This window comes from Dryobates pubescens, chromosome 15 (assembly GCF_014839835.1).
Source record: "Dryobates pubescens isolate bDryPub1 chromosome 15, bDryPub1.pri, whole genome shotgun sequence".
Taxonomy (NCBI): Eukaryota; Metazoa; Chordata; class Aves; order Piciformes; family Picidae; genus Dryobates; species Dryobates pubescens.
In genome coordinates, this window is record NC_071626.1 from 25,792,765 (window position 1) to 25,811,727 (window position 18,963).

At 50.2% G+C, this 18,963-nt stretch overlaps 1 protein-coding gene across 1 annotated transcript in view; it reads left to right on the forward strand.

The window, feature by feature from the left end:
- The window catches only part of CACNA2D4 (calcium voltage-gated channel auxiliary subunit alpha2delta 4), a 199,736-nt gene that overhangs the window by 60,466 nt on the left and 120,307 nt on the right, over window positions 1-18,963 (forward strand). Inside the window, exons 13-17 of the mRNA XM_054168159.1 lie at window positions 65-198; window positions 5,338-5,415; window positions 6,779-6,859; window positions 14,119-14,193; window positions 16,805-16,891. Of these exons, the coding sequence (XP_054024134.1) occupies window positions 65-198; window positions 5,338-5,415; window positions 6,779-6,859; window positions 14,119-14,193; window positions 16,805-16,891 (455 nt within the window). The remainder of the gene's footprint in view (window positions 1-64; window positions 199-5,337; window positions 5,416-6,778; window positions 6,860-14,118; window positions 14,194-16,804; window positions 16,892-18,963) is intronic.

Here is an 18,963-nt window from a genome sequence, read left to right on the forward strand (position 1 = left end):
GCCTATGGGAAAACCATGAAAGATGCATTGGCAGACTGGCTCACCCCCCTCTTTCCCCATGCAGGCTACTACACCCAGATCTCCACGCTGGCAGATGTCCAGGAGAATGTAATGGAGTACCTGCACGTGCTGAGCCGGCCCATGGTCATCAACCACGACCACGACATCATCTGGACCGAAGCCTACATGGACAGTGCGGTAAGACCGGCGGCACAGGCGTTCAGCCAGCTCACAGCAGGGCCCGTGGGCAACACTGGCAAAGCTCTCTTAGACTCTCAGCTACCATGTTAGACATCTAGAATCATAGAACTGTTAGAGTTGGAAGGGACCTCCAGGATCAGCCAGTTCCAACCCCCCTGCCATGGGCAGGGACACCTCACACTACGGCAGGTTGCTCACAGCCACCTCCAGCCTGGCTGCAAACACCTCCAGGGATGAGGCTTCCACCACCTCCCTGGGCAACCTGTGCCAGTCTCTCACCACCCTCATGGGGAAGAACTTCTTCCTAACATCCAATCTGAACCTACTAATTTCTAGTTTTGTTCCATCCCCCCCAGTCCTATCACTCCCTGACACCCTCAAAAGTCCCTCCCCAGCTTTCTTGGAGCCCCCTACAGATCCTGGAAGGCCACAAGAAGGTCTCCTTGGAGCCTTCTCTTCTCCAGACTGAACAACCCCAACTCTCTCAGTCTGTCCTCACAGGAGAGAGCTCATCCTCATGGCCCTTCTCTGGGCATGCTCCAGTACCTCCAGATCCTTGTCCCAGATTTCCATCTAAATATCTTCTGTGTAACAGAATCCAAACAAACTTCTGCAATTTATGTCAAGCCAGGACCTTGGCTGACTGATAGAAATTATTGGTCTCTAGCTCTACTGAGACAGAGAGAAATCTTTTCTTTCCTGCACCCTCCTGGAGTTGAGAAGTGTATGCAGACTGAATCTGCAGTGGCCCAGGAATAATCACACAGGCACAGCATGACTTCAGTAGTGCTTCTGTGCAAGCAGGTTACCTTCTGATGGATTATTCACAGGAAAGATTATTTACACCTCAGGATATGGGTCAGGGAGATTTATTTCCTCTAGCCCAGCTAGATCTGGGTGCATGCTGCTTCCCACTCAGAGATCCAGAACTCAGTTTGGGAAGCAGGCTCACTCTTTCGTGCCTTGAGCTAGCAAGTTCTGACACCGCTGCAGAGGCCCTGGGGGTAAAGGACACATTGCCAAGGACCAGGCAGTCAGCCCCCCCCAGCACCTTTGGCTTTGCCTTCAGACCTTTGGCCCATGAGCAGGTGCTGCTGTCATGCTGTGGTGCCCAGGAAGCTTTGAAATTCAAAGAAGTGAAGGGAAGGACAAAGGTACAGAAGTAGACTACCAGCAAAGGAAACTTCCCCTGCCCTTCCCCAGACAGAGGACATTTCTCCATCTCCATCCCTTTTCACATTGAACAAAGAGACAGCTACAGATCTTACTTTGGGTCTCTCCCTGCTTTCAGGGAGATCAAAGTTTGTTGGGGTTTTTTTTCCCCTGCACTGGGCTCTTCACCCCAGAGATCTGTCTGTGTAATTGTGACAGCAGCCAGATCCCCCTCTTCCAGCAACAACCCCAAAGTCTCAGGCCTGTTTATACTACCTGAGAGGAAAAATCTTCTGGAAACACTGAGAATGCTTCCATACACAATCCCACTGTGGGGTTAAAGTGAGTTGCTCTGGTTTGGCCAGCAGCAGCTTTTGAGTGCCCAGGGGGGAGCTTACAGTTTTCAGGTTGAAGATCCCCAGTGAGAAACCTAAACTCAGCAACTGGGAGTAAAACTAAGGGTGCTGAGTTTTAGCTTTGTAGCAGGAAACGTGGAAGGTCAGGTCAGATGTGGCAGTGCTCGCTGCTGTACTCAGCCAACACCATACAGACCCCAGGAAACACCTTCAAGGCAGCTAGGCTGGCACTATCATGGTGCATAGATGCTACACTCAGGAGGTGCTTGTGTGAAGGGACTGCTCCCCTCCTCTATGCTGTGGCTGACCGTAGAGGCTGCAGCTGTGGCACGCTGAGCTCTGTGAGGGTGACATGGGAATGTCTTCTGCTGCAGGAGCAGGTGAGAGCTTGAGACATGGTACTCCAGTGTGCTAAGCAAAACCTCCAGGACTGCTAATAACTGCACAGCAAGATACTCTATCAGCAGGCATGGTGTATGGTGTCACACTTCCCCAGGCAGCCGCAGGGATTCATGTTTGCTGCACTTTCGTTGTTGCACCTCTTTTCTTGCCACTTAGCTTGGCTTGCCATGCTCTTCCTGCCCCCCAACCTCTCCCCTCAGTTCATTCCTCCATTCATGTATTCATTCATCTGTTCATCCATGTTTCTCACTAGCTGCCACAGTCTGAGGAGGTAACTGCACCCCTGTGTCTCGTGAGCGTGTTGTTTCCCTTGTGCTGGTCGGTGTGTCAGTGCCAGTGCTCACAGCCACAGCTGGCCTGTACATCTGGAAGGGGGATGGGGAACGGGGCAGACTGCGAGCTGCAGCACTGAAGAAGCCTTTTTACACTGGCAAGAAGAAGAAAGGAGATGCTGGATGTACTGGGGAGCTGTGCTGTGCTGTTGGTTCAGAGTAGGTAGGGTGTCTGTGTTGTGCTATAGCTTAGTTCACTGGATCTCTTTTTTCTGTATGTCCAGTAAGTGCTGGAGAAGTTTACTTGCTGTGTGTAGATGCAAGTGTTGGTGTGAGTGCACAGTTCCCACAAAGAGCCCTCCAGAGAAGTAACCCAAGATACCAGGCTCAGATCTCCATCAAACAAGTGTACAGAGGATTGGCTGGCTCCTCTACGGCTCCAGCATGTGTAGTAATGGAGACAGGAGGCCATTTTTGCCTTGCTACTTACTCAACCAAATAAGACCTAGAAGGAGGATGATACTGGCATCAAAGCATGTTTCAGAGACTCCTTCATCTGTGTCTTGCTTAACTCCTTTCATGTTTGTCTTTAGAGCATCTGTATTCTGCACAGACCACCTGTTACCTCCTTGTGGGTGCATGTCTTGTATCCCCTGTAGAGACAGCTCCCCAGCTTCCATGAGTGGATTATGAGTTTGTCTGGTTTGTCTAAGCTGAGCTGCTTGAGTAACAAGCATACATAAGTAGGCTCCCTCTGCATTTGTGCCCTTCAAATATTGGCCTGTGTTGTTTCTCATCTGTGGTACTCCTGTGTTTGCAATGTAGATGATGTCTTGTTTGTGATTTCGCTCCTTGCTTTTCTCTCTTCTGTGCTCCCTGTGCTGGTGGTTTTCAGGCTTGTTGCTGAAGCACTCCTGTCCACACTCCCAAAGCATGCTGCATTTGTGCTGCTTTTCTCTCTTCTGTGCTCCCTGTGTTGGTGGTTTCAGACCTGTTGCTGGAGCACTCCTGTCCACACTCCCAAAGCATGCTGCATTTGTGCTGCTTTTCTCTCTTCTGTGCTCCCTGTGTTGGTGGTTTCAGACCTGTTGCTGGAGCACTCCTGTCCACACTCCCAAAGCATGCTGCATTTGTGCTGCTTTTCTCTCTTCTGTGCTCCCTGTGCTGGTGGTTTTCAGGCTTGTTGCTGAAGCACTCCTGTCCACACTCCCAAAGCATGCTGTATTTGTGCTGCTTTTCTCTCTTCTGTGCTCCCTGTGTTGGTGGTTTTCAGGCTTGTTGCTGAAGCACTCCTGTCCACACTCCCAAAGCATGCTGCATTTGTGCTGCTTTTCTCTCTTCTGTGCTCCCTGTGCTGGTGGTTTTCAGGCTTGTTGCTGAAGCACTCCTGTCCACACTCCCAAAGCATGCTGCATTTGTGCTGCTTTTCTCTCTTCTGTGCTCCCTGTGTTGGTGGTTTCAGACCTGTTGCTGAAGCACTCCTGTCCACACTCCCAAAGCATGCTGCATTTGTGCTGCTTTTCTCTCTTCTGTGCTCCCTGTGTTGGTGGTTTCAGACCTGTTGCTGGAGCACTCCTGTCCACACTCCCAAAGCATGCTGCATTTGTGCTGTTTTTCTCTCTTCTGTGCTCCCTGTGCTGGTGGTTTTCAGGCTTGTTGCTGAAGCACTCCTGTCCACACTCCCAAAGCATGCTGCATTTGTGCTGTTTTTCTCTCTTCTGTGCTCCCTGTGCTGGTGGTTTTCAGGCTTGTGGCTGAAGCACTCCTGTCCACACTCCCAAAGCATGCTGCATTTGTGCTGTTTTTCTCTCTTCTGTGCTCCCTGTGCTGGTGGTTTTCAGGCTTGTTGCTGAAGCACTCCTGTCCACACTCCCAAAGCATGCTGCATTTGTGCTGCTTTTCTCTCTTCTGTGCTCCCTGTGTTGGTGGTTTCAGACCTGTTGCTAAAGCACTCCTGTCCACACTCCCAAAGCATGCTGCATTTGTGCTGCTTTTCTCTCTTCTGTGCTCCCTGTGCTGGTGGTTTTCAGGCTTGTTGCTGAAGCACTCCTGTCCACACTCCCAAAGCATGCTGCATTTGTGCTGTTTTTCTCTCTTCTGTGCTCCCTGTGCTGGTGGTTTTCAGGCTTGTGGCTGAAGCACTCCTGTCCACACTCCCAAAGCATGCTGCATTTGTGCTGCTTTTCTCTCTTCTGTGCTCCCTGTGCTGGTGGTTTTCAGACCTGTTGCTGAAGCACTCCTGTCCACACTCCCAAAGCATGCTGCATTTGTGCTGCTTTTCTCTCTTCTGTGCTCCCTGTGCTGGTGGTTTTCAGGCTTGTTGCTGAAGCACTCCTGTCCACACTCCCAAAGCATGCTGCATTTGTGCTGCTTTTCTCTCTTCTGTGCTCCCTGTGCTGGTGGTTTTCAGGCTTGTTGCTGAAGCACTCCTGTCCACACTCCCAAAGCATGCTGCATTTGTGCTGCTTTTCTCTCTTCTGTGCTCCCTGTGTTGGTGGTTTCAGACCTGTTGCTGGAGCACTCCTGTCCACACTCCCAAAGCATGCTGCATTTGTGCTGCTTTTCTCTCTTCTGTGCTCCCTGTGTTGGTGGTTTCAGACCTGTTGCTGGAGCACTCCTGTCCACACTCCCAAAGCATGGTGGGTATAAATCATGCCACCACTTCTACAGGCTCCTGTCTCTTCATTCGAACAGCTCTTTAATTTCTCCTGCTTCAACACCTTTCACTGGCTTCCATCCCATCCTCATCACCCCACACAAGCAAGCATCCATCCCACGATCCTCTTGGATACAGAGAACTGCAAAGTGCTGCCATCTCTTTTTAGAGGGCCGTGGGAGGCAAGGGGGTGGCTAATCGTAGCCATCATCTGGGGTCCTCGGGAATTCCAGCGCCTTTCGTCGGGGTTGTCTGTGGTATTGCATTTGCTAACACATGGCTTGCTGTTCTGTGGCAGCTCTTTGCATCTCAGGCTCAAAGCCTGCTGCTGATGACCACAGTGGCCATGCCAGTCTTCAGCAAGAAGAACGAGACGGTAAGTGCGGTGCCAGCTTCGCTCCCCGTCCAGCCAGCGGCAGGGAGAGGATGCAGTGGACCTCTGTGGGGCTTTTAAGCCAACAGCTCTTGAAAGCAGAGCTGGCCTTTAAGGGACTGCAGGAGACCCCTGGCAGGACGTGTGGCTGCTAATTTGTCTGACAAAATGATAGTCTGGCATCTCCTCTGAGCACTATTTCTTCCAAATGCCCCTTCACTGTGACATTTCTCCCTGTTTTATCCTGTCCATTGTCAAACTGAGCCTAATTCACAGACCCATAACGTTTCAGGCTGGAGGAGGTCATTATCTTGTCTAGCCTGTGCATTTTATTGCAGACCTTTATAGGAACAGTCCTTCACCAGCCAAACAACCTCTGTTTGGCAAAAGGGTCATCAAAGAAAGGCACCCAGCCCTGAGCTCTCCATCCTGGTTCTTCACTCCTCATTAAAAGCTGCTGCCTAAATTCCACCCTCAGTTAGTGTGGCCTCGCTTGCCTGTCATAATGGCTTTGTCTGCTGGATTAAAAAGCCTGTACCCTTTGGTATCTTCTCCTGGGGAGCATCTTCTACACTTGAATGAGGTCAGGCCTGTCTGTATTTTGGTAAGATTAAAAGGTTGTTTTTCATCAGGGCATTTACCCCAGGTTTTGACAGCCTTTAAACACTCTTTCCCACAGCATTTCTAGTTTCTCAGCAGGGAGAGGACCTTACCATTGCTGCACAGGGCATGAACTCTTCATCCAGGTCCTACCATCAGTTGTGTGCCTTCTCCACCTGAGGCTGGCCTTCATCTCTAACAATCTCTAACAGTGCTGCAGTGGGAGCCTGTGTGCTATTTTCCCATCATGCTCTCCAGATGATGCTCTCTTAGTAGATGACCAATTCCTCATTTCCTGGGGAGTTCAGCTTTCCTTTCTCCTAAATGAACCATTTTCTACTTGTCAAGTGAAAAAGTTAGCAGCTAGTCCAAGCTGTTCTGCAGGATCGCCTTGCCCTTGCTGTTGTTTAAACAGACTGAATGCAATGTTCTGCCCTCAGAATTTGTTGTCATGGTCGTGTATTACTTTTGAGCCATAGTTAGACATGCTGACAAGTACTAGAGACAAATACTCCCCTCCACAATCCCTGGGTGTGGTGGGCTCTGATCTGCCTCTGAGGGAGCTGTAGAAATACTCCTCCCCATAAACTCTGCAGCAGCTCCCTGAGGCTTTCTGAGCTGTGTTAGTTGGTTTTTGCATGAATACATTCATCCAAGCCCTGAGAGGACACATGAGGGACTAGAAGGAAGGCAATAGCCTGCATTTAGGTAGAGGGTTACCAAAGGTTTGCTCCTGAAAATGGATTCTCCTTTGTTTATTTTGAAGAGATCTCATGGCATTCTCCTGGGTGTGGTGGGCTCTGATGTACCACTGAGGGAGTTGTTAAAACTTGCTCCACGCTATAAGGTAAGGCTGAGATGAATGCAATTTGTTCTTTGGGACAGCAAAGTCCCTAATCCATGAGCACAGCTGAAAAAATCATTCCCCTGCCTGCAGGATCAGTGTAAAGCAAGAGGTGCTGGACCTGGCAATGTGTGGCTTCCATATAGCACATGGGAAACCATTCACTGCTAGGAGCTCTCAGGCTACTTCAGAAACAAAAGGGCTGGTCATAGACTCATAGAATTGTTAGGGTTGGAAGGGACCTCAGAGATCATCCAGTTCAAACCCTCTGCCATGGCCAGGGACACCTCACACTACAGCAGGTTGCTCACAGCCACATCCAGCCTGGCCTTCAAAACCTCCAGGGATGAGGCTTCCACCACCTCCCTGGGCAACCTGTGCCAGGGTCTCACCACCCTCATGGTCATGATCCAGTAGATGAGAAACAGGTCGTGGAACCTTTGCATCTTGATGGTTGTTGTGGTTTGAGCTTTCCTGGAGTCCAAAAGCCCAAATGGAACAGATTGAGGTTGCCTCCCCTCTCCCTTTTTTCCTGGTAGGGGAAAGCAAATTAGGCAGGAGAAAAGAGAGGCAAAATCACAACAGAAACAGTCTTGGATCGATTTGGAAGTAAAAAGGTTAAGTTTCACAAGATACAAAAGGCATTTGAGTGAAAGGAAAGTTACAAAGGTGTAAGGGAAAAGGGTATATAAAAATATACCCAAAGCCAGGCCCAGCTGGCACAGGATTCTCTGGCTGCAATGTGGATTCCCTTCAGATGCAGTCCTTAGGAGTGTGGATGCTGCATGGAGCAGGTCCCACCCCATGGTCACAGCAACAGCAGGGAGCAGCAGGAGCAGCCTCTCGGGCAGGCAAGGAGCAGGAGCAAGAGAGAGGGCAGGGCATGGCTCCCCTTAAACAGGCTTGGGGGAACAGGAAGGGGGAGTGGAATAGACTTTGAGCCGGGGGAAGGGGGGACCAAGTCCCTCTGCCCACCTGGGTCAGGTTTCTTTGTCCCCCTGGGGGCTAGGTTCTTTTCAGCGCACCCCCTCTAGAGGGTGTAACCCCCTCTGGCTGGGTGTGACCTGACACAGTGGTCACCTCCATAGACCTGCCAGAGATGACCCAGATCTGAGAGCCTGTCTCGGAAGAATTAAGGCTTTTTGTTCTGTTCCCAGCAGACACAAGGCTGCTGTGCCAGCTGGCGAGAGCATAAACTGGTCCCACTCTCAATGTCCTTAGCAGAAGGACTGAATGCACTACAGAGAGCCAACTTCTCTCTGGTGGCTGGAAGTATCCTTTCTGCAGAGCAGTGTGTCCTGGCAGGACAGTGTGTAAGAGGTTGGCTCTGGCTCGCTAGCTACAGTGTCTGCTCTCCACAACTGTCACTCCAACAACCTTCCCCTAGCTCTGTGTTCACTATATCTGGGGGGGAGAAAAAGAGGTTCTTCTGTAGGAAAGCTCTCCCAGAGGTACACCTTGTGGTTTCTGCTGCCAATTCTGTGCAGTGACCTTTTGTTCAGCCAGTCTGCACACCAGGAGACAGCCCGCACCGCCGAGGACCGCCGTGAAACCAGGCTGCCTCAGCTACCATTGCAGGCGTTCAGTTTCTCTCAGACAGCTGCCAGCAGTTAGGCAGCTGTCCAAAGCCTGATTGCTGAAGGCTCCCGGGACTGAAAGCGGGGTCAGAAGCTCTGTGAATATGTGTGGTGCTTCCAGGCATAGAATAGAATAGAATAGAATGGAATGGAATGGAATGGAATGGAATGGAATGGAATAGAGAAGGTTGGAAGAGACCTTCAAGATCATCGTGTCAAACCCATCAAGCAATCCAACCCACCTAAACAACTAACCCATGGCACCAAGCACCCCATCAAGTCTCCTCCTGAACACCTCCAGTGATGGTGACTCCACCACCTCCCCAGGCAGCCCATTCCAATGGGCAATCAATCTGTGTAGAAATTCCTTCTAACCTCCAGCCTGAACCTCCCCTGGTGCAACCTGAGACTGTGTCCTCTTGTTCTGGTGCTGGCTGCCTGGGAGAAGAGACCAACCTCTGCCTGTCTACAGCCTCCCTTCAGGTAGTTGTAGAGAGCAATAAGGTCACCTCTGAGCCTCCTCTTCTCCAGGCTAAGCAACCCCAGCTCCCTCAGCCTCTCCTCACAGGGCTGTGTTCCAAGCCCCTCACCAACTTCGTTGCCCTTCTCTGGACACCTTCCAGCAAGTCAACCTCCTTCCTAAACTGAGGGGCCCAGAACTGGACACAGGACTCAAGGTGTGGCCTAACCAGATGCAGGGCAGAGCATTCCCATGCAGCTGAAGGAAGTGCTCCTTGAGGCAACCCAGGAGCTGTGAGTGCTGGGGGGCATGCACTCAGCTACCTGATTTGTGTCTGGGGGAACCTTGTCCAGCAGCTTCCATTTTTAGCCACACTTAGGTTTTTTTTCTATAAGACTAATTAACACCTTTTCATCTTCCCCCCTTCACATCACTCAAAGGCCATGTGTCACAATGAACCTTTTTTCTGGGCCAAGGAGGGACACTATTCTTTCCTCCAAGGAGTGCCAGGGAAGGAGGGAAAAATTCATTGAAGAATTCTTTACCTTTGCTGCAGTTTGGAACAAAAATTTCCTTGTAAACAGAATTTCCCCAAGGTGTTGGACAGTTCAAGGGGGGTGGACTCCCCAAGTTTACATTATAATAATGATGAGTCCAGCTGAGTCAGTTGGTCTGAAGGATAGGTTAAAATCATTCCAGTGCAGTACTGAAAACCTTACATATTGCTGCAGAGTTTGTTTGCTCTTCTTCTTTTTGCCTTCTCACTCTGGGCTCTGCTCTGCTTTGGTTTTCATGCTGTACTCCCTCTGACCTTGGGCTTTCTCTGTGTTACTTCTCTAAAGGTACAAGGTGGAGGCAAGAGGGAGCCTGTGCTTTGTATAACTGTCATGGGGCCCTTTGTCTGCAAGAAGGGACAAGGAGTGGAATCAAAGGTACAGGGGCCACAGGCTCACAGGATGTTAGGGGTTGGAAGGGACCTCTGGAGGTCTTCCAGTCCAACCCCCCTACCAGAGCAGGACCAGAGAATCCAGCACAGGTCACACAGGAACACATCCAGACAGGGATGGAAAGGCTCCAGAGAAGGAGACTCCACAACCTCTCTGGGCAGCCTGCTCCAGGGCTCTGGGAGCCTCACAGGGAAGTTCTTCCTCATGTTGAGGTGAAACCTCTTGTGCTGCAGTTTCCATCCATAGCCTCTTGTCCTATCCCAGGGCACAAGTGAGCAGAGCCTGTCCCTGTCCCTTCCTTCCTGACCCCCAGCCCTCAGCTATTGATAGACATTGATCAGATTCCCTCTCAGTCTTCTCTCCAGACTAAACAGCCCCAGGGCTCTCAGCCTCTCCTCCCCAGGCAGTGCTGCAGTCCCTTCAGCATCCTTGTAGCCCTCCCTTGGACTCTCTCCAGCAGATCCCTGTCCCTCTGGAACTGGGGAGCCCAGAACTGGATGCAATATTCCAGGTGAGGTCTCACCAGGGCATAGTGGAGGGAGAGGAGAACCTCCCTGGATCTGCTGGACACACTCCTCTTGATGCATCCCAGGATCCCATTGGCCTTCTTGACCCCCAGGGCACATTGCTGTCCCATGCAGAACTTGCTGCCCATCAGGACTGCCCAGGACTGCTCTCTGGCAGATCCCCTCCCAGCCTGTACTGCTGCAGTTCATTATTCACTGGCAGGTGCAGGACTCTGCTCTCCTCCTTGTTGCCCCTCATTATGTTCCTCATTGCCCTGCACTGTAGTTATGCTGTGTGTGTATGTAAATATCTAAACATCCTGTATATCTTTGTTGCATTTTATACTGCTGCATTTTGTTCCTTCTGCAAACACAACTCCTGGAGCACTGCCTTATGAGGAGAGGCTGAGGGCCCTGGGGCTTTTCAGTCTGGAAAAGAGAAGACTGAGAGGGGATTTAATCAATGTTTATCAATATCTGAGGGCTGGGGGTCAGGAGGGAGGGGACAGACTCTGCTCACTTGCTCCCTGGGATAGCACAAGGAGCAATGGATGTAAGCTGCAGCACAGGAGGATCCACCTCAACACAAGGGGAAACTTCTGTACTGTAAGGGTCACAGAGCACTGAAGCAGGCTGCCCAGAGAGGTTGTGGAGTCTCCTTCTCTCTGGAGACTTTCAAGGCCTGTCTGGATGTGTTCCTCTGTGATCTGAGCTAGATTGTATGGCCCTGCTCTGGCAGAGGGGGTTGGACTCGATGATCTCTTTGGTTCCCTTCCCATCCCTGACATCCTGTGAACCTCTGAGGCTGTGATTTTCACTTCCAAATTCTGAGTGTGGAGGATTTGCTCTGTGGGGCAGATTTACCACAAGATAAATGGTTGGGGGAATCTAATTCAACCCATAGCAACCTTGGAGGCAGGACACAACTTCCTAGAAGCTCTTTGAACTTGAGATCAGTTTGGAAAACCAGGATCCTCAACTAGAGGCCCCTGGCACATGGGTTACAAAGGAGCAGTTCCAGAGTTGCAGTCTTTGAGATCTTGGCCATTTCTAATTGCATTTACCAGGCTGTGAAATTCCAGCTTTGATTTGGCAACCAGGGAGCTTGCTGTAGTCCTGACACAATGTCTTGGTCTCATTCATGCCACACTGAGCTTAAAAAACCCCACTGTTTCATTGCCTTTGACACCATCCCCCACAGCAAACTCCTGGCTAAGCTGTCAGCCCATGGCTTGGACAGCAGCACTCTGAGCTGGGTTAGGAACTGGCTGGAGGCTGAGCCCAGAGAGTGGTGGTGAATGGTGCCACAGCCAGCTGGCAGCCAGGCACCAGTGGTGTCCCCCAGGGATCAGTGCTGGGCCCCAGCCTCTTTAACATCTTCATTGATGATCTGGATGAGGGGATTGAGTCAGTCATCAGCAAATTTGCAGATGACACCAAGTTGGGAGCAGATGTTGGTCAGTTAGAGGGCTGAAGGGCTCTGCAGAGGGACCTTGCCAGGCTGGACAGATGGGCAGAGTCCAACAGGATGGCATTCAACAAGTCCAAGTGCCAGGGGCTGCACTTTGGCCACAGCAACCCCATGCAGAGCTACAGGCTGGGGTCAGAGTGGCTGAGAGCTGCCAAACAGAGAGGGACCTGGGGGTGTTGGTTGATGGTAGGCTGAACATGAGCCAGCAGTGTGCCCAGGTGGCCAAGAAGGTCAATGGCATCCTGGCCTGGATCAGGAACAGTGTGGCCAGCAGGAGCAGGGAAGTCATTGTGCCCCTGGACTCTGCATTGGTTAGGCCACACCTTGAGTCCTGTGTCCAGTTCTGGGCCCCTCAGTTTAAGAAGGACATTGAGACACTTGAAGGTGTCCAGAGAAGGGCAACAAAGCTGGGGAGGGGTCTGGAGCACAGCCCTGTGAGGAGAGGCTGAGGGAGCTGGGGTTGCTTAGCCTGGAGAAGATGAGGCTCAGGGGAGACCTTCTTGCCCTCTACAACTACCTGAAGGGAGGTTGTAGCCAGGAAGGGGTTGGTCTCTTCTCCCAGGCAACCAGCGCCAGAACAAGAGGACACAGTCTCAAGCTGTGCCAGGGGAAGTTTAGGCTGGAAGTGAGGAGAAAGTTCTTCACTGAGAGAGTTGTTAGCCATTGGAATGTGCTGCCCAGGGAGGTGGTGGAGTCCCCATCCCTGGAGGTGTTCAAGAGGGGATTGGATGTGGCACTTGGTGCCATGGTCTAGTCATGAGGTCTGTGGTGACAGGTTGGACTTGATGATCTTTGAGATCTCTTCCAACCTTGGTGATACTGTGAGACTGTGATGTAGAGAGAGTCTGAAGCTTTGATCTGGGATGTGCAAAATGCAGGATCCACTTTCTCCAGAAAGGCAGACAGATGGTAAATGACTTCCTCACTGCTACCCTTCCAGGATTGTCTCTGTAGGAACAGAAAGCAGCAATATTTTAGTCTTTATTTTTAAGCTAGAAACTTCAACCACTCTTATTTGCCCTGGGACACCCCTTCTTTTGGCAAGCACAGGCTATCAGTAGGGTTTTGGCAGCTAAAGGTTTGGCTGGAATTTGTATTCTAATACAGCCTTGATCCAAGTAATTGCTCTCTGGGAAATCTCTTTGCAGATCAGGTCAGCCAGTGTGTGCTCTTAATAGATCCTGCTAGTCCTTAAAAAGCATTTTAAGACTACAGGATTGCACACTTGGCCTAGGCTAGGGCTGATCTTGCCAAGATTGAAACCTAATGCAGAGTTCTCTGAAGCCTGACCAGGTTTCCATCTGTGAGCTTCATACTCACTTGTTCATTCATTCACTGCTCTGCCTGTGTCATGATGGCCACACAGACCTGTTCCTGCTCTTTCTGTGCTGTTCCATAGACCCATAGAATTGTCAGGGTTGGAAGGGACCTCCAGGATCAGCCAGTTCCAACCCCTCTGCCATGGCCAGGGACACCTCACACTGCAGCAGGTTGCTCACAGCCACCTCCAGCCTGGCTGCAAACACCTCCAGGGATGAGGCTTCCACCACCTCCCTGGGCAACCTGTGCCAGGCTCTCACCACCCTCATGGGGAACAACTAATTCCTGACATCCAATCTGAATCTACCCATTTCTAGTTTTGCTCCATCCCCCCCAGTCCTATCACTCCCTGACACCCTCAAAAGTCCCTCCCCAGCTTTCTTGTAGCCCCCTGCAGATACTGGAAGGCCACAAGAAGGTTTCCTCAGAGCCTTCTCCTCTCCAAACTGAACCCCAACTCTCTCAGTCTGTCTCCATGTGACAGCAGCTCCAGCCCTCTGCTCATCCTTGTGGCCCTTCTCTGGACACTCCAGCACCTCCAGATCCTTCCTGTAACAGAAGCTCCAGCCCTGGACACAGTGCTGCAGGTGTGGTCTCAGCAGAGTGGAGCAGGGAGGGAGAATCCCCTCCCTGGCCCTGCTGGTGATGCAGGTTTATGACATTCCTCATCGCTGCCCATTTTCTGTGCACCACTGCTGAGCCTGCTGTGGACAACTTATTGTGTCTCTGGGTGGCAACTGCTCCCCAGGACACTCAGACTTTAGTTGGGGGGCACCCTTTTCTGAGTGTGTACACAGATCCTTTCCTGCATCCATGCACAGTCAGCCTGCTTGCCAGAGATAAACAACTGGGGGTTTCCATTGGTCAATAACTTCAGAAGGAAAACAGTGCTGAAGGGTGCTGGTGCTAGGGGATCAGTGGCACCCATTACACAGCAGTTTCTACTTAAAGCACTAATTATTCCCCTGCCTCTCTCTCCAGCTGGGTGTCCATGGATACGCCTTTCTGAACACCAACAACGGCTACATCCTTTCACACCCAGACCTCCGTCCTTTGGTACGTATAGCTTTGATTAGAAGGCCCTCTAGGGCTCCCTCAGGGGCATGAGGGCCAGAGAGCTCTGTTCTACATACCCAGATGTACAGATGCACACAGCTGTGCACGATGTGTAAGGCTCTCTGCCTGTCTGCTCTCCACAAGAGCACGTGTGAGGGCTGTTTGTGAGTGCCTGCTGTGCTGTGGGTGCAGGAGTAGCTCTATCCATGCAAGGGGTCACTGCCAGGCTGAAGAAACAATTCCTTTTGCTCAGGCATATCTCTCAGAATCACAGAATCACACAAACATTCAGGTTGGAAAAGAGCCTCAGGATCAACCAAGTCCAGCCCAGAACCCTACTCTGCAAGGGTCACCCCTAAACCATAGCCCCAAGCACCACAGCCAAACCACCTTGAAACACAGCCAGGCTTGGGCACTCCACCACCTCCCTGGGCAGCACATTCCAAGGCCTGACCACTCTTGCTGGGAACAAATTCTTCCTACTGCCCAGTCTAACCCTGCCCTGCTGCAGCTTGAGGCTGTTCCCTCTTGTTCTATCACTAATTACCTGGGAGAAGAGATCAGCACCAAGCTCTCCACAACCTCCTTTCAGGTAGCTGTAGAGAACATTGCACATGAGTAGCATCCCAGCAGCTGGAGTGTTGGGCATTCTGAGGATCTGAGAGTAGCAGGGCACAATGCCACATGCTAATTCAGGAGCAGTTTAGAGACTTCTATTCCATTCCATTCCATTCCATTCCATTCCATTCCATTCCATTCCATTCTATTCCATTCCATTCTATTCCATTCTATTCTATTCTATTCTATTCTATTCTATTCCATTCCATTCCATTCCATTCCATTCCATTCCATTCCATTCCATTCCATACCATTCCATTCCATTCCATTCCATTCCATTCCATTCCATTCCATTCCATTCCATTCCATTCTACTAGCAGTCTGAAAAGGCCTTTGGAGGTCTAAGGGAGTGGCTGCAAGGATGTTTCTCCCTCACGGTACCACCATGTGGCTCCAGACCTCACATCTGTCTGCAAACACAGCATGCAATGATTTCACATTTCATACACATGCCTGCAGGCACAAGTCCATGCTACAAGTGTCAGTGTGGTTACTGGCAAGAGAAATTGCCACCACAGGGCTTCACAGCAGCTGTCTGAAAAAGGCAGCTTTGCACAGAGGCACCACAGGCACAGGTAGCTGCTTCAGTGTGTGAAGAGCAGGGGACCATCATCTTGTAGAGGAAATGGTTTCATAGCTGCTTCAGGGGAGGTGCAGTGTGGATGCTAGGAAATATTTCTTCCCAGAGAGGGTTCTTAGACACTGGAATGGTCTGCCCAGGGCAGTGCTGGAGCCACCATCCCTGGAGGTGTTTAAGCAGTGTGTGGAGCTGGTGCTTAGGGACATGGTTTAGTGCTGACCCTGCAGTGCTGGGTGGAAGGTTGGACAAGATGAGATTGGAGGTCTCTGCCAACTGTGTGTCTTCAGTGATTCTGTGATCTTTCCCGGATGGGAGCAAGGTAAAGCAGCCAAGGGCACTGATGAAATTGGCCTAAGACTACAGGGAAATGGCCTGCATGAGTCAGTGAGCCCAAGGTGGGAAGCCTACCTTTCTGTCAGTGGAGGCAAAGCCTCCTTCCCATTAGAACTGGTGTCATAGTGTTAATGGTTTACACTCTTAAGTGTGGGGGAGAACCTGGTTGCTTGGAAGCAAGTATGCTGCTGTTTAGAAAAATGCTCTCACAAAGAGGTTGTAGTCTTTACCTGGAAATTTCCCTATGTTCTTACCTGGCCCTTGCTCCTGGATCAGCCTCTCCTACTACTCTCCTAGCCCTGCACTGTCCACAGAAAGAAATGCATGGGACCAAGAAAGTTCTTACACCCAAATACTGCCTTCCTGCTCAGAGAATAAATAAGACCCCTCTGCTTTTCAACTGCATAGCAACTCTGACAGGCTTCATTTGAGGGAGTTACCTAACCACTTACTTACTTGTGTCCTTCCTCCCTTCCATCCTTCCTTCCTCCCTTCCTTCCTCCCTTCCTCCCTCCCTTCCTTCCTTCCTTCCTTCTTTCTCTGTTTCACTTGTCTTTTTCTTTCTTTCACCCTTTCCTTTCCTTTCCTTTCCTTTCCTTTCCTTTCCTTTCCTTTCCTTTCCTTTCCTTTCCTTTCCTTTCCTTTCCTTTCCTTTCCTTTCCTTTCCTTTCCTTTCCTTTCCTTTCCTTTCCTTTCCTTTCCTTTCCTTTCCTTTCCTTTCCTTTCCTTTCCTTTCCTTTCCTTTCCTTTCCTTCCCTTCCCTTCCCTTCCCTTCCCTTCCCTTCCCTTCCCTTCCCTTCCCTTCCCCCCTTCCCCTTCCCCTTCCCCTTCCCCTTCCCCTTCCCCTTCCCCTTCCCCTTCCCCTTCCCCTTCCCCTTCCCCTTCCCCCCTTCCCCTTCCCCTTCCCCTTCCCCTTCCCCCCTTCCCCTTCCCCCCTTCCCCTTCCCCCCTTCCCCTTCCCCTTCCCCTTCCCCTTCCCCTTTCTCTCTTTTGCATTCCTTTCTTTATTTATGTTTCTTTCTTTTGTCTTCCTTCCTTCCTTCCTTTACTCTTTTTGTTTTGTTTTTAACCAATGACCAGTATAAAGAAGGGAAGAAACTAAAGCCTAAGCCAAACTACAACAGTGTAGATCTCTCAGAAGTGGAATGGGAAGACCAGGATGAAGTAGTAAGTATCAGAAAGTGAAATTAGCCCTTTTCTTTTTTCTTTTACCTCCTTTTTTCTATGACCTAGTGTGCCTGTACAGAAGGGGACCAGCAGGCAGCAGGTACTCCTGGCTTTTTCCTGTGCCTGACTGGTCCTAAGAGAGTTTAGCAGTCTACAAGAGGATGAGGATGATGCTCATCCCTAAAGAGGTCGTCTGGCTTTTCAGTATGAGTTTTCCTTCTCATAGAACAGGGTGGGAAAGCATTGGCAGGATTGCCTTGGAGAGTGCTCCAGGGAGTCAGTCTGCAGGTACCTGGCCCAAATGCTGCCTTGATACAAAACCAGGATAGGTTAGGAGTATGGAAGTGTCTCATGATGTTACCCAAACATGAAGTATGTGAGATATAGCTGAAGCCACTCAACTAATGAGATCTGCAAGAAGGAACAAAGTACGTTCAAAAAGAGACTAAACCCTGCAGCTAATGACAAAGAGCATAGAGGGACTTTGTCACTTGAGAATAAAGGGATTTCCAGCAGCCACCTTATTGCACAGGTGTGGAGGCACTGAAAACAACAGCTGGCCAGAGGAAATGATTAGAAAACAACCTTCTCCACTTGAGCCAAATTATTCACAAGTGACAAGAAACAGCTTGCACCTTAACAGCTGCATATTGCCATGATGCACAGCTAGGAACCCAGATACAACAGGACGGTGGAGAGGTTCCTCTGGGGCTGGTTTTCTCTTACTCAGAAGAATTAGAAGACAATAGATTCTTAAGTTACTAAGATAAGAACTGAATTTGGAGTAAGATCAAATGAGGTGCAGGACACCTGCTACTGGATTACAGGGGACACTGAAGTTACTAAGATAAGAACTGAATTTGGAGTGAGATAAAATGAGGCGTAGGGCACCTGCTACTGGATTACTGCCAAGATAAAAGGATCTGATGCTATAGATATCCACTTAAACAGGTAGGAGAAATGATCTGCCCAGCAAGAGGACCAAAGTAGGTACTGCTGCTAGTGCAGGCCAAGTACAAAGGGCCACCCCAAAGGAACTTGGGAACTGGAAGAGTGGCAAATTGAGGCAGCGAGCACAGTGGAACTGGCTGTGAAACATGGAAAGCAAGACAAAAATATCAGGCTCTACATGCAGTGGAAGCAAATGAAGGTTACCAATGGCTTTGTGTGGATTTGCTGAAGCTGTTCTCCCATTGCAGTTCTCTCTCTTTCTGGAGCCACTTCTAGAGCTGCTCCTGTTTACCCAGTTCAGTTTTTTACCCCCCAAAAAGAGAGAAAATCCAGAAAATGAGAGGATTTTGCTTTGCTGTTACATTTACATGGCTAGCATGTTTCTATCAGATCAAATAGCATCAATACCTCAAGGCAAATATGATGCAAAGTGCAAGGGTTCTGTCCCTACACACTCAGAGTATGACTGTCTAGTGGTGGGGGGGGGAAAGGCAAAAGAGGCATGAAAACCAAAGCAAATTTGTGTTCCTCTACTGCATCTTCCAGAAGAAAGAAAAGTTGCAGTCACTGAGGGTACAGAGACATTCAGTGACGTGGATGATATCTGCAGTGTGACTTCAGCAAGTCTAGAGGCTCTGGAGATACACCCACTGCAGCAGAGAGCTGCCAACATTTCAGCAGCTCTGGTATTAGACCAACGACAGACTCAACAGCAGTTGCAGCAGAGGCTCAGCAACGCTGATAAGCAGCAAATCTTGACTGGAAAAATATGCCCAAGTGCTAATGATGTGTAATGCTATAAAGAAATCCAGGGGAGGAAGATGGCAATGTCTGGAGAATACCAACTGATGCACACTAGCACTAGCAGCAGCCTGGCAGCAAGGCAGTTTCAGCTTGTGAAGCAGCACAGGATTATTCTCAGTGTGAGGAGAGGAAAAGAAAGAAAAAAAGAAGGGTTGAGAGATCCTCCCCAGCAGCCTAGGAGCTATCAGCCAAACAGGTTTTCCTCAGCCTTGACAGAACCACCCAAGAAGAAATTGGTCTGCCAAGATGTTGGAGTGGCAAAGCACCTGGGTGCTGTGAGATCCCTCAGGCACACTGCACGTCAGTGTAGGTTTGAA